Source organism: Eptatretus burgeri, chromosome 2 (genome assembly GCF_056783735.1).
Source record: "Eptatretus burgeri isolate ZD-2024b chromosome 2, Ebu_testis_v1, whole genome shotgun sequence".
Taxonomy (NCBI): Eukaryota; Metazoa; Chordata; class Myxini; order Myxiniformes; family Myxinidae; genus Eptatretus; species Eptatretus burgeri.
In genome coordinates, this window is record NC_140962.1 from 108,649,096 (window position 1) to 108,663,307 (window position 14,212).

At 43.5% G+C, this 14,212-nt stretch overlaps 2 protein-coding genes across 4 annotated transcripts in view; both read right to left on the reverse strand.

The window, feature by feature from the left end:
* Positions 1–753, reverse strand: part of LOC147032769 (glycogen [starch] synthase, muscle-like) — a 90,440-nt gene extending 89,687 nt beyond the window's left edge. Inside the window, exon 1 of one of the 2 annotated variants that reach the window (XM_085870664.1) lies at positions 572–753. In XM_085870664.1, the coding sequence (XP_085726790.1) occupies positions 572–619 (48 nt within the window). In that variant the 5' untranslated portion in view covers positions 620–753. The remainder of the gene's footprint in view (positions 1–571) is intronic. The other variant, XM_085870663.1, reaches the window with a different exon arrangement.
* A 10,216-nt stretch (positions 754–10,969) lies between these two features.
* The window catches only part of LOC147032771 (galanin peptides-like), a 29,577-nt gene continuing 26,334 nt past the window's right edge, over positions 10,970–14,212 (reverse strand). For both annotated transcript variants that reach the window (XM_085870665.1, XM_085870666.1), the window contains exon 6: positions 10,970–11,351. In XM_085870665.1, the coding sequence (XP_085726791.1) occupies positions 11,277–11,351 (75 nt within the window). In that variant the 3' untranslated portion in view covers positions 10,970–11,276. The remainder of the gene's footprint in view (positions 11,352–14,212) is intronic.

The following is a 14,212-nucleotide window of genomic DNA, read 5'->3' on the forward strand; positions in this document are numbered from 1 at the left end:
GTAAACATCCTTTTTCGATGCTGTGACTTTTCTAAAAGACAAAATCCACGTACGAGGCGAACAACAAATTGAAATGAAGACCATTGCAAAGATCCATCAAAAACTGTTTTCGAGCCAAAACCAAATTGTTCAACACATTTAAAATCTTCGCAAACAAAATCGAAATTGAATAAAATCGATGGAAATGCCTTCGATTATATCAAAGGTCACCGGGACAACGGTCCCCAGCACGTGCCAAGCACGTGTGTGTCGTGTGTCACGTGTGTCACGTGTGTCACGTGTGTCACGTGCGTCACGTGTGTCACGTGTGTCATCGTGTGTCATCGTGTGTCATCGTGTGTCATCGTGTGTCATCGTGTGTCATCGTGTGTCATCGTGGGAACTTCATCTAATCCTGAACAAGACAGAGAGAGATTTCCAATAATCCATAAATCTGAACACGAAACATCATTTTATGGGAACATTCAGGTCGGGATCGGCAGGGAAATATAATCACGAGTGAGAAATCAATTTCTGCGCCAATTGTGGATCATTCACCGAAGGACGGGCTCACGTGAAGGTGAACGTTTACCTTTATTGGCAACTTCCCAGGAAACTTCAAAAAGAACAACACCATCATGCGGGAAATCGTACTCCTCGGTCCAACTCGACGAACTCCCACCCAAGGACCCCACGGAGATGGATCGAAAGAGCGACATGCCGACGACACGTGGCTGTGCCCCACCCGCTGTAAATTGCGAACTAACCACGCCCATGACTCATAAGCCCCGCCCACTCAAGTCTGCACGAAACTCGGGTTGGTGCAGCGTGGGCATGATGGGCCGAATGGCCTCCTCCTGCACCAAAGTTATTTTGGATTGTATTGAGTATTGAGAGTTTTTTTTTTTCTTCTTCTTTGGAGGAGCAAGGCTCGTGGAAGAGCAGGGTGGAGACGGTGGGACAAACATCAAGGGAATGAACGAACAGGATAAGGGAGAAAGGAAACGTTGAAACTCGCAAATAACATGGTTGGTTTCAGGTAGGTTAATGGGGGTAATAAAGATCATGGGACAGAGTTGTCGATGGCAATTGTAGTGCAATGCTTGCTTGATGCTTCAAGCTCTGGAGGGAAGAGTGATGCACAACATCCTCCAGACGGTGATTCCATGGATAGGAGAAACTGCGTGAGTAATGAAATAGTTCAGGTGTGATAGGAGTCACATAAAGGTATACGAGCAAACTTTTGACCTTTCTGATGAAGGATACCGTGTCGGCTTTTCACATCCACAATAAACTGTAGATGGGACAGCTGTGTTGATAGAACCCTTGAAGAACTTGCGTCATCAAATATGCTGCACTGACGTTTGTCCATTACAACGCAGGAGCTCGGGAAACCACAATCCAAATTCCCACATTTAACACTTTATAAATGATCCTGCATTCACCTACAAACTGGACCCTCTCTTCTTGAGCAGCACTTGGTAAAGTGAACAGCAAGGAAGGGACAACGGATTATTATGGGGCATTAGATTATAAAGTGAGAACAAATTTTAATATGAGAAAGGATTATAATGAATTATAATAGGAGAGAACAGAGAGTTGAGGCTGTGAAGGGGGGAAGCAAAGACAAAGATGGGACACAGTTGGTAATGGGAGAATGAGGCTTTTATGGGGGGTGGGAGTTGAGGACTCTATGTGTGGGAGAGAAGAATGGAGGTTGAGGAGTTGTGGTGATAGGGAGGGCTTAAGAAGTTGTAGTTGGGGAGGGGATTGAAGTCGAAGGGTTGCGAGGGGGAGGTTGAGGACTTGGGCATTGCGCAGGGTAGTTGATGACGAGGTTTGTTTGGGTGGTGGGGTGGGGGGGGGGTTGAGAACTTCAAGTCATATTTTACATTGTGTGGATGTTCTGCAGGTCCCTGTTTGTAATTTGTATGAAATTTTTAAAATACATCCAAAATTTTTTTCAAATTTTTCAATTGTTTTTACCTTCGTTTTGCCGAAAACCCTCCCTGGAACTGACTGATGAACCTCCGAAAGTTTGACAAAGATCCGTTTGCCCATCTCTGAGTAAAATGGCGACAGACACACAGCTCTCTTATAGTAGAGATGGGACAATAGATGTTTATAGGATGGAAGTACATTTCTGTAAATTGGCAATTCTCCAGCACACCCCATTACCAACCGATGCTCCCCCCCCCCGACTGATTTCTTTTTTTTCCAACCCCCACACTCTTCATTCCCTGAATCCGTGCCTCCACTGTCATAATCCCTTTACATCATTATACTGGTTTGCCGACGGTGTTTACATTTACACAGCCATCTTTAACTCATCCCCGTTATACAGTTTCATGGATTCTTTATGAGCAAAGTTCTTGTCTTCCACCAAGAAGTTAATTCTACAACTTCGCTGACACCATGTTACGGCATCACAATGTCCGATTGTGACGTGTGACATGTGACGAATGTCGAATTGTGTGACGAATCAGTTTTCATTTTGAATCTTTCAAAATATGTCGGATTTTACTTTGCATTACAAATCCAACACACCAAACCTGCCCACCGAGTTTCATCCGAATCCGTCCATAAAATTTTGAGATATCGTGAGATATATGTGTTTTAGCCAAAAAATATCACTCAAAAAGTGAAGAATCACCAAAAACATCTTCGGTTCCAGATCGGATCTTCACCAAAATCAAATCAATTGGTAATGGTCACACACAGATCTTGTCTACCAAATTTCGTCTGAATCCGTCAATAACTTTTTGAGATACCATTATATATATATCTGTTTCAGCCCTATCACTCAATTGTGAAAAATCACATTTAAAATTCTTGGATCCGGATCGGATCTTCACCAAAATTGAATCAATTCGTCCTTGTCACAAACCCAACCAGTCCACCAAGTTTCGTCCGAATCTGTCAATAACTTTTTGAGATATCGTGCTCATAGACAAACAGACAGACAGGGGTGAAAACATAACCTCCATCCGATTTCGTTGGTGGAATATTGTGATCATCGTGTGAACATCGTTTGACACTGTATAGTGTATCTTGTGATTGTTGTAATAAGTATGGATAGTTATAATACAGAATAACGGTCCATACTTGTATCTCGTAGTGAATCAAACATAAAAAGGCATCTTCCCAAAGTTCGTTAAAGTAATTGCGGCCTCATTGTAATCACATGAACATGTGATGTCATCAATTGGAGATTCAATTAAAAAAAAAAATTAAATAAAAAAACCGTTTCATCTTCAATTCCACGAGGGATTTTGTGAAATACACATTGAACCGAAAGTTCTCTCCAAAAGGTTCTTCTTTATTCCCATGGAAAACAGACCGTATCAAAGTTGCATGAGACTGCCCACGTTCTTACATTTTGTATAAAACACATCGAGCTCGCTGGTTTGTGTGTTCCCTTGGCTTTGATCAATGTTTCATAAATGGGATTCTGTTGATATTTAAGCACTCTGAGTTTTGCCCGAACCGCATCTCGTTGGAGAAACTGAAGGATGTGCTGATTGTGAAGGTACGCTGGAAACCACTAAGTTTACAGGTGAGTCAATGCTCGCATAACAGGAGCCTGCCCACCTGTGTTCCTCCATTAAATGTATGTTCATAATTGGGAATTTGTACAGGTATGTTGTCTGTCACAAGCAATGTCCAAAAATGGTCATTGTAGGGGTGTAATAGGATTTGAGAGTGTAGTTCGTTATTGTTTGGGATATATGGGGTATTTGGGGTGTGTAGCTGGTTTCTCGGTCATCCTGTTTCAGAGGATGTTGCTACCTGGCAGGATCCATTTCCTCTCCGAGTGGTGTGGTGTATACCATTGTGTGTTCCCATCCTTATCATAAATGATATATCCCTGCAAATTTAGACTCGGAGAACTGCAATACCGTATCTGCACCTCAGTAGTGATGCAACAAGAAGTCACAATTCAGACTTTAATCTCAGCCAAACATTGGGTTCACCTTTTTGACAATCCCATTTCAACACATAGCTAGTATTGCTCCAATTCCAGTTTCGAATCCTGAATCCTGTTTCGAATCAGTGTGTGTGTGCCGTCCCTCGGATGGACATTGAATTGGAATCCCGTCTGCCGGCATTATATTAGTTGGTGTGTGTTAAAGATCCCAGGGTGTCTTTCACGAAGGATAGTTGAGCTATCGCCAGCACCCTGAACAAATTCTAAATTCCTGCCATAACTCGCAGACAGTGTTGAATCAATGGCACAGCCACACACCCAGTCAATGATGCTACCCCACAGCCTTGTGATGCTCACCTAAGAAAAAGATATGTTTGATTGCCCTTCCCAAGTCTGAAAATGATAAGATAGGAAAATATATATCCATTGTCCAACATAGGGAAAATCTACTTGTTTTGCTGTATTTGCGACCTCTGTGTAAAGGTTCCCTCAGTGGGATTTTGTCATGTCCATAAAAATTTCCATTTGGATTGGGATCAATCCTGCTTCCATCCTCCAATGCACCACAGAGCAGTTATAAATATGTGTGTGTGTGTGTGTATATATATATATATATATATATATATATATATATATATATATATATATATATATGCTTGGGAGCCTCGTTCGTATGCATTTCTGTCTGCGATGTCGGTGGTGAATCGCCAAGTGATGCTGGAACTGGTGCGGCTGCTGAGGGGATGTGTAGCATTAGGATTCTCATGTGTGTACTCTTTGTGAACATCCTTATAGCTGTGGAGGAACTCAGGGAAGGGTTTGATACAGCATAGTGTTTACCTTGCGTAGGCCTTCTTGGTTGCTTTATGTAGTTTTTTCAGCCAGAAGAGCAAGGGAGGAGTCGATTTATTTATTTATTTATATAATCCTAGACACCTGGGTTTCATTAATTCGGTGATAGCTCATTGGTTATTCATTCCATTCACAGGTGAGAGATGTGGGTGGATCTTTCTTTATCATTTATATTGTTGTGGTTACCAAATTCGCAAACCACCATTCAGGTCCCTTAGGTGAGGTATCTCTGTAAGTGCATGTGTAGTTAGGCCCAAACCCGTTGTCTAGTGGGAATACATGTCATTTATACGTGCTGCGACTCTTCAGGATAGCCGTTTTTCTTTCACTATCTTTATTTTGGACCAACCGCCATGATCACAACCACAACATCAACCACCAACCACAACCACCGCTTCACCACAACCGCCACGACCTTCCCGTCACACCTCGCCACCGTAGCATCGCCACCGTTCTTGCCCCGCTGTGGGTACCGGTGTTGGACTCATGCAGAACGCGCGTCGAACAGCGTGTACAAAATCACGGATTTTCTGCTTCAAAAACGGATCAAAAACGACACACGCCCACTTTTTGCCGTCCAATCGGTGAGCGAGGGGCGATTTGGCCCCGCCTCCAGAACGATCGATATATGCAAATTTGTGGATCAAAAAGCCTTCACGCCCACTTTTTCTCGGGCCAATGGGGAGCGAGGTGAAAGGTCAAAGGGAGGGGGTCAAAGGCGAAGTTACGGGGGGATAAAAGGACCGTGTTCGTCAGTCAGAGTCAGTCGGAGAGTCAAGAAGAGGAGAGTCGGAAGCAGAGGGTCAAGACTTCGCGGGCGGTGGAGCTGCTCGTCGTGTGCGTTGGAGTCGGAACGGAGGGGACGGAGCTGTGGAAAGGCGGCGACACCAGACGAGGGGGTGCTCGCGTCGTGCAGGAAGCTGCACCCGAGGGAGGCCGACAGCGCGACCTGGCCGAGGTGGAGACGCTCGTCGCACATAATAAAGATCCTCTATACCCCGAGCATCAGCAACCCCCTCCTGTTTCCCCCCGCGCTGAGATAGTGCGACCAAGGGGGCCCCGTTCCCACCCCCTGCCAGGCACTGTCCACGAGGCCCGCGGGTTGCGGGGCCATCGCCGCTCCGCGTCTCATCACCAGACGGGTAGGCCCGACCCGGTCTCGGCCTCAGGCCTACCCCATTCTTGGGGGATTTCTTTTCCTTGGTTTTGGGTATGTGTTGTCGGCGCCGTCTGTGAAGTAGAATTGTATAAGTGTTGCCGTGTGCTCGGTAGTCGGTATTAGCTCTGCACTGTGTTTTCACTTTTATGTTTGCTTTTTGTGTAAATGGAAGTGTGTCTTCTTTTTTTTTGTGTGCATTTGGTGGAATTGTATTTGTGTGCTTCCCGTGTGCCGAGAATAAATGTGCTTTATTGTTGAACTGTTCTCCCGCTTCGCTTCGTCTTTTCCCCCATTGAACCCTCATCTTGCTTCACGTAAAGGGTTGGTAGTGGGCTGAGTACGCCCGATAATTAATCGAACCGTCGAGGTCGACGATAACACCGCTCGGTTATTCTGATAGTACGGAACGGGTCGCTTAAGTGGCCCGTGTCCGAAGTCGACCTATGGCGAGGTGCGATCGCCCGGTCTACCCTCCGCGTGGGTACTTAGGTAGGTCGAATTTGGCGAGCAACCCTATCCCACGCGGGGGCTGATTGGCTCGATCGCGGTGAGACCGAAAGGTCCACCCGTGACTGGTTCCCGGCGTTAGTCCGAGAGGGTCACGACTGGATTGTCCGTCCGGTGGGCGACGTGCCGCGATTCGAGTTATGTGGCCGTCAGCACGCCGGCGGGCGCGAAAACCGCAACAATATATTGACTGCTTTTGACATTTGCACATGGTACATGCTTGGGAATCTCATTGGTATGCCCTGCTGTCTGCGTTGTTACTGATGATTCGCTAATAAGCGATTAAACTGGTGCGGCAGCTGAGGGGGTGTGTAGCATTAGGATTCTCATGTGTGTACTATTTGTGAATGTCGACAGCTGTGGAAGAACTCTGGGAATGGATTGATACAGCAAAGGGCTTACCTTGGTAGCCTTTCCTGGTTGCTTTATGCAGCTTCTTCGGCTGGAAGTGCATGGGAGGAGTCGTTTTATTTCTATAATCCTAGCCACCTGGGTTTAATTGATTAGGTGAGAGCTCATTGGTTATTCATTCCATTCACAGGTGAGAAATGTGGCTGGGTTTTGCTATATGTATATGTATATATATATATATATATATATATATATATATATATATATATATATATATATATATATATATGTATATATATATATATATATATATATATATTTGGCTTGCTTTGAGATTACAATTTGGGAATTATAGTTTGAGCTGAAAATTGACTTTTGTTTTTATTTTGACCACTGCATTATGATTGCTTGTGGAGCAATATATGTTTGCAATAACTGCAAACTGCATCAATCCCTAAAAAGATCAATCTATGGATGATATAAATGCACAGGATATTCAGTGAATGATTATCGCAATGTTGGACAGGGTGGTGGAGAGGTAGCACACATGTATTTGAATTGTTGCATCAGTGCCGCTCAGGTCGGGAGTTGAATCACAAAGTGTGCCATTCCTCCGGAGATGTTGATCTGTGTGTTTCTCCTTCTCCTCCTTCCCTGTAGTATTATTATTGTGTTGTCACAGTTGTTCTGACAGCCCTTACTTACAGATGGCATTTTGCACTTTCTGCAAGCTCTATTTGGTTGCATCACTGTCTTTCCTCGACGGATCTTCTTTTGTGTTGCCAGACTTGATGCACCACCAGGGAAGGTAAGAACACTACCCTGAGATAAAAGCATGAAAATCACTGCTCCATGACAAAACATGCACTGCCAAAAATAAGTTTTCTTAGCAAGAAAACATTTTCTTAAAATACGAACAATGGTGTAATAACCAGACTCAGTGGTGTAATGGTTGGAGCGTCCACTCCGAGTCTGGGAGTGCGGCGGTTCAAACCCCGGCTGAGTCACACCGAAGACTTTAAAATCGTATGTGCTGCTTCCTTGCTTGACATTCAGGACTGAAAAGGATAAGAGGATGGACAATCCCCATAAGTTCTCATCCATGGGGAGGAGGAAATTTCTCCATTGGAAATGCCCCACTGAGTGCGGTGAGAAAGGCGGTGCCATTGTTGTGGTGTGGCTGGCACCCAGAGTGCCCCGGGAACTGACTCAGTAGATGTTTGTCTCGTCTGACAGTCGTGGGTTTTGTGTGTGTGCATGCGTGCACATGTGCCAGCTCCATGACGAACCTTATCTTCTGTAAAAAAAAACAAATAAAAAATAAAGATTGTAGAAGCCACCAGGAGTTGTACTTCCATCTTGAAGATCATCATCACATCGTTGCCAATTCAACCGCTTTCGGCGCTAATTTACCGCTTTTTGCATCCATGAAGGGCCTCTCGCTGTTCTCGTGAAAATCTCCGCTTTTACAAAATAATAAGTTTCATCAAAGTTTTAGATAGATTTACATGTGGTGCCAAGGGTTGTGTCGGCCTTCAGGAGGTTTCCCTCGATGCTGTGTGAAAAATCATGTCCCTGATCGCTTCGTTCCAGGGCATCACGGATCATTTCAAACCCCCAGTTTTTCTTCTCAATATTGGCAACTATGTCATCCAGTAAAAGGTCGTCAAGTTTTCTTTTGGAATATTTTAAAATATTTTACTTTGTTTATTGATAAAAAAAACATTTTTGGCTAAGTTGTCCATTCCAGGTGATTACAAGGATTTATGAGGAATTTCAATACAGGAGGACACCAGGAGGTCCATCAAGTCTGCACAATCCTGCCATTATCCGAGTACCTCTCTATCTTCATTGCTACCAACTACTTCTCTAATTCAACTTTCCTTTTGATTAATGCAGTGATATTGCCATCCTGAGTCAAACCGAAGGTGATCACAGTGTGGACTGGTTTTACACACTAATGTTATGTACAGTTTATCTCATCATCAAGAATGATGTTTAATAGACAGTATTGGGAAACTGTGATTGTGGAAGCTTGAATGGTACTGGGTTGGGATTTGGGGGATTATTTGGTGTTGTCCGTGTTCTAGCTTTAGCTCTAATTGTGTATACAGGTGCACCTGTCCATCAGCATGTTAGTCACACTGGAGCTTGGAGGCAGAAATTCACGTCAGCGATTTTCTTTACGCGAAGCATTCAGTTCAAAATGTTTACAAAGACGATTAAATTTCTTTAAATGTTTTCCCAAATGCACGATTCCTTTTTGGATCGATGTGAAGGTTGAAATTTTTTTTTTAATCTCCGCCATGAACTGAGATACATGTATATGAAGGTGTCGAGGCTCATGGTAGAGCAGAACAACAGGGGCCAGAATCTACGGAGAGAAAGTGAGGCAAAGGGTCTTCAGATAGAAAGTGGGGCAAAGGGTCATCAGAAAGTAGGGCAAACAGTCATCAGATATAAAGTGGGGCAAAGAGTCATCAGATAGAACGTTGGGCAAAGGGTCAACAGAAAATGGAGCATGGAGTCAACAGATAGAAAGTGGGAGCGAAGCGTCATTAGATATAAAATATTACATGGGGTCAACAGAGAGAAAGCGGAGCAAAGGGTCATCAGAAAGAAAGTGGGGTAAATGGTCATCAGATAGAAAGTGGAGCAAAGGGTCATCAGAAAGAAAGTGGGGTAAATGGCCATCAGATAGAAAGTGGGGCAAAGGGTCATCAGATAGAAAATATAACATGGGGTCAACAGAGAGAAAGCGGGGCAAAGGGTCATCAGAAAGAAAGCGGAGCAAAGGGTCATCAGAAAGAAAGTGGAGCAAAGGGTCATCAGATAGAAAGTGGGGTAAATGGTCATCAGATAGAAAATATAACATGGGGTCAACAGAGAGAAAGCGGAGCAAAGGGTCATCAGATAGAAAGTGGAGCAAAGAGTCATCAGAAAGAAAGCAGGGCAAAGGGTCATCAGATAGAAAGTGGGGTAAATGGTCATCAGATAGAAAATATAACATGGGGTCAACAGAGAGAAAGCGGAGCAAAGGGTCATCAGATAGAAAGTGGAGCAAAGGGTCATCAGATAGAAAGCGGAGCAAAGGGTCATCAGAAAGAAAGCAGGGCAAAGGGTCATCAGATAGAAAGTGGGGTAAATGGTCATCAGATAGAAAGTGGGGCAAAGGGTCATCAGATAGAAAATATCACATGGGGTCAACAGAGAGAAAGCGGGGCAAAGGGTCATCAGATAGAAAGCGGAGCAAAGAGTCATCAGAAAGAAAGCAGGGCAAAGGGTCATCAGATAGAAAGTGGGGTAAATGGTCATCCGATAGAAAGCGGGGCAAAGAGTCATCAGATAGAAAATATAACATGGGGTCAACAGAGAGAAAGCGGGGCAAAGGGTCATCAGATAGAAAGTGGGGTAAATGGTCATCAGAAAGAAAGCGGAGCAAAGGGTCATCAGAAAGAAAGTGGAGCAAAGGGTCATCAGAAAGAAAGTGGAGCAAAGGGTCATCAGATAAAAAGTGGGGTAAATGGTCATCAGAGAAAAAAAATGGGGCAACCAGTCAGCAGATAGAAAATGGAGCATGGGGTCAACAGAGAGAAAGTGGGGCAAAGGGTCATCAGATACAAAGTGGGGCAAATGTTCATCAGAGAGAAAGTGTAGCAAAGGTTCAATGGATAGAAAATGGGGAAAATGGTCATCAGAGAGAATGTGCAGCAACCAGTCATCAAATAGAAAACGGAGCATGGGGTCAACGAATAGAAAGTGACACAAAGGGAAAACAGACTGAAAGTGGGCAAAAGGGTAAACAAGAGGATGAAGCACCACAACGCAAACAAAATTGTGTTTATAATATGTTTGCCATAATTCCTGAGCTGAAGTGCCCAATTCCAACCCCCGCACAATTTAAATAGCACAATGTCGAGCATTTTGGGTTGTTTTTAAGCTTTGACAGAGTAATTGCAGAGGATGCTTACGTTTGAATGCTCACTTGATAATGTAAGTGTGGGGAGAGGTGGGTGAGAGGTAGAGGTCAGGTCAGTGCCTACAGATGATAATGGAGCTCAAGATTTTTTTGCCATATTTTCTTCGGGGAGTTCGGGGAACTGGAATTAATGGAAGTTCACCTGGAATTAATGTAAATTTGTGAGCTCTTGCAACAGGGAGAGCAAAATTCAGATGTAACAAAGGCACTCATTGAAAGTTCTTTTATTTCATTTTGTTTTCACAAAAGGTGCAGGTCATCGAGGAGTTAAACTAAGAGGGGAAGCATGTGCGTCTGACACAGAAGGGAACAAGTGGACAGTTGATGCATATGCAAGCATAACATGCAAGAAAAGATGGGGTAATGTAGAAACTGGGTCGGAATATGGAAGGAAATCGAAGGTGACATGAGATGGTGAGAAACTGCAACCATGAGACAACCAGTGGAGCAACAAATCGTGGTTGGAGAGACACGCAAAGGCCATTCGTCGGGTTGCTATAGGCAGGGTCAAAAGAATGCACTCAAGCAAGGAGCTTGGACTTTAAAAAGGTTGACAAAGGGGGTTTTGCTGGATGAATCCGTTTGCTCTGGTGGAGCTGAGGACGGTAGATGGTTGGGGGGGGGGTAAAGGAGAGCAAAATCAGAAGAAACAGTAGAAGCTCCAAAGACCACCAGCCAATCTATAGTGAGAAAGCATATGCCCAGCCATAGACACTGGGCAAAATTTGATTGAAATACTCCAATTTGACATGTACTCAATTTAAATACTCAAATTAAGTAAAGACGAAAGCAGCAAACATAGCATTGCAATGTAAACACTTCTAAAGACAGACTATCAGTAATCTATGAATGAAACTGTTGTTTGTTGTTTCTGCGAAATATATATATATATATATATATATATATATATATATATATATATATATATATATATATATATATATATATATATATATATATATATATATATATATATATATATATATATAAGAAATATTCTTTGAAATCATTATTTTGAGAGACATGGCTGCTGGCTGGCCTTGTTATTTATTACTAGCAGAGGACCCGCCAAGCCTGGTGTTAGCTTCGTGGTTAGGGTGGCTGGCTTAGGATCTTAGGGTCCTGAGTTTACCTCCGTTGGCTGCTGAATGAACACCAGGTGGGGGTGATTCAGCATGTCATCCTTCTGAGGTCGGCGAAATGAGTACCAGTGGTACTGGTATAGGGGCACCGCATCAGTGGCACAGCTGCATTTTCAAGAAATCATAGCTGCCATATGCAAGAACAGAACAGAGTACCCACCCTACGGGTGATATTGTTCTCAGCATGCAACACGTCGTTCGAAAGCATACCTTTATTTGGGCGGTGTATTGGCAACTACCAGCTCTGTATAGACAAAAAATAAATAGCACAGGTTACGTGCATGAAGAAAAACATACCTGCTGCTTATCTATCTATAATTCCAGCAGTGTGTGTGTGTGTGTGTGTGTGTGTGTGTGTGTGTGTGTGTGTGTGTGTGTGTGTGTGTGTGTCTGTGACCACTGTTTCTCGACAACAACTGGTCCGATATAATTGAAACTTGCCAGGTATATTGCTGGGGACCTGAGGATGTGCCTTTTCAAGGTTTGGTATTAATCGCACAAGTGCTTCCCAAGTTATAGCCATTTATTTACCAACCAATGAAAGGACACGTGGCTGCGTAGGCCGTGCGCGGCCGGCCAACGATGACGTCACGGGTCGTGCCGGTTACGATGGGGAAAGGGCGCCTTAGTTACCGTGGCATAGGAGTGGCAATGGTCAATGGCAGCGAATGTCATGGCAAGCAAAGACAGGGAGGTAAACTTGATTTTAATTTGGATTTTAATTAACTCTGTTTGTGTAAGTATCACCGCAGTTACTTCAATGCAAGCGATAATTCGTGGAATGCATGTGAACATTCCGTACGGGCACGCACCACTTCCGGATAGTGATGACAATGTATTCTAATAATTTCTCGATTTCTTTTGCGCATTTATAGATAAACACAATGCCCCAATCCAGTCGTCGTTTATGAGAGCGAAGGAACAGCCTGAGTGGTTGTTTGAAAGTTTTATACATATATATATATATATATATATATATATATATATATATATATATATATATATATATATATATGTTGGCTTGCACGTACGGCCACGCGATAACGAATGAACGGCCTGTGTGGTTGTTGTTTCTGGCACGCGGTTTGAAAGTTTTTTTTTTTTTTTGCACGTACGGCTATGTACTAGTTATTCAAAACACCTCACTGCACTGGAAAGCGTGGGGACAGGAATACTGTGCATACTGTAAATGGTGGAGACTTGTAGTACCCTCCCCCACCTGGAGGCGGCGCTACATGATACCCATTTACAGAGAGAATTTGCATCCGCCCCTCCACCCTCCTTCCCCAAGACCACTGGCAAAAATAATAACACCCCTATGCATTAATTGGGGTTATGCTGATCCTCTGTAGCAAGTCTGGATGTAATTGGCCCAGAACTGTAGGAGGAGTAGCGCGACAAACAAACACACAAACCTCCACACACACATAAACACTGGTACGTGAATTATCATAAGGACGATACATTATTCTAAGTGAAGCAAGTAAAAAGAGTTTTAAAACTGGAAAAGCAGTACATATATGTATAACATTTAAAATCGATAGTCTCCCCCTCAAAAGACGAGAACTGGCAGCTCGGTCATGGTACGCCAATCTGTCACAATGTTTAATTTGGTGTTCTTTTGAGAGGCAAAATGGCGGCCGACTAGCTTTGTCATTATCCAGCTACCCTTGACCCAGCCAGGATTAATGCAACCTAACTATTTTTCACATCATTGTTGTTCTTACATGACACTTGCATACTTCCTGTTGCAGCTCAAACTTACATAAGGATCACACAGATCAACTCAGGCTCCACAGAAGGCCTGAAGGTTGGCAGAAGGAGAGTGGAAAAATGATGCCCGATTCTGCTGTTTCAGAAATTCTGCAAAAATCTGGGCAGGATTTGGATATCCGAGCTCCTCGGAATGTGAAGTTTCTGCAATCCAACGCATCACTCAAGAAACCTCTACAGCCAAGGGTTCAGGACATGCCTCGAGTTTGGAACCCCATGTGGACTCAGGTCCGTCCGAATCGCCGACTTGCCGTCATGGGGTTGATGACTCTGGCCGATGATGTTTTTTTACGAGAAAAAAGCAAATATTTAGCCAATATGTCTCGCCAGTCGTGGCTGAATGCCATGATTGAGCATCTGTCTGTTTAGTAGTCCATCTCTCTACTATCCTTTATGACACTCATCAAATAACCTTGCTTAAATTTTTGAAGTTGCCTCAAAAAAAGTCATCAAATGCTTCTTTTGTTTTATTCTTGTTTAGATCAATGTTATTTTGAGTCTTCACATGTATTCCTTTAACAGCATCTCTGCAAGAATAAAAT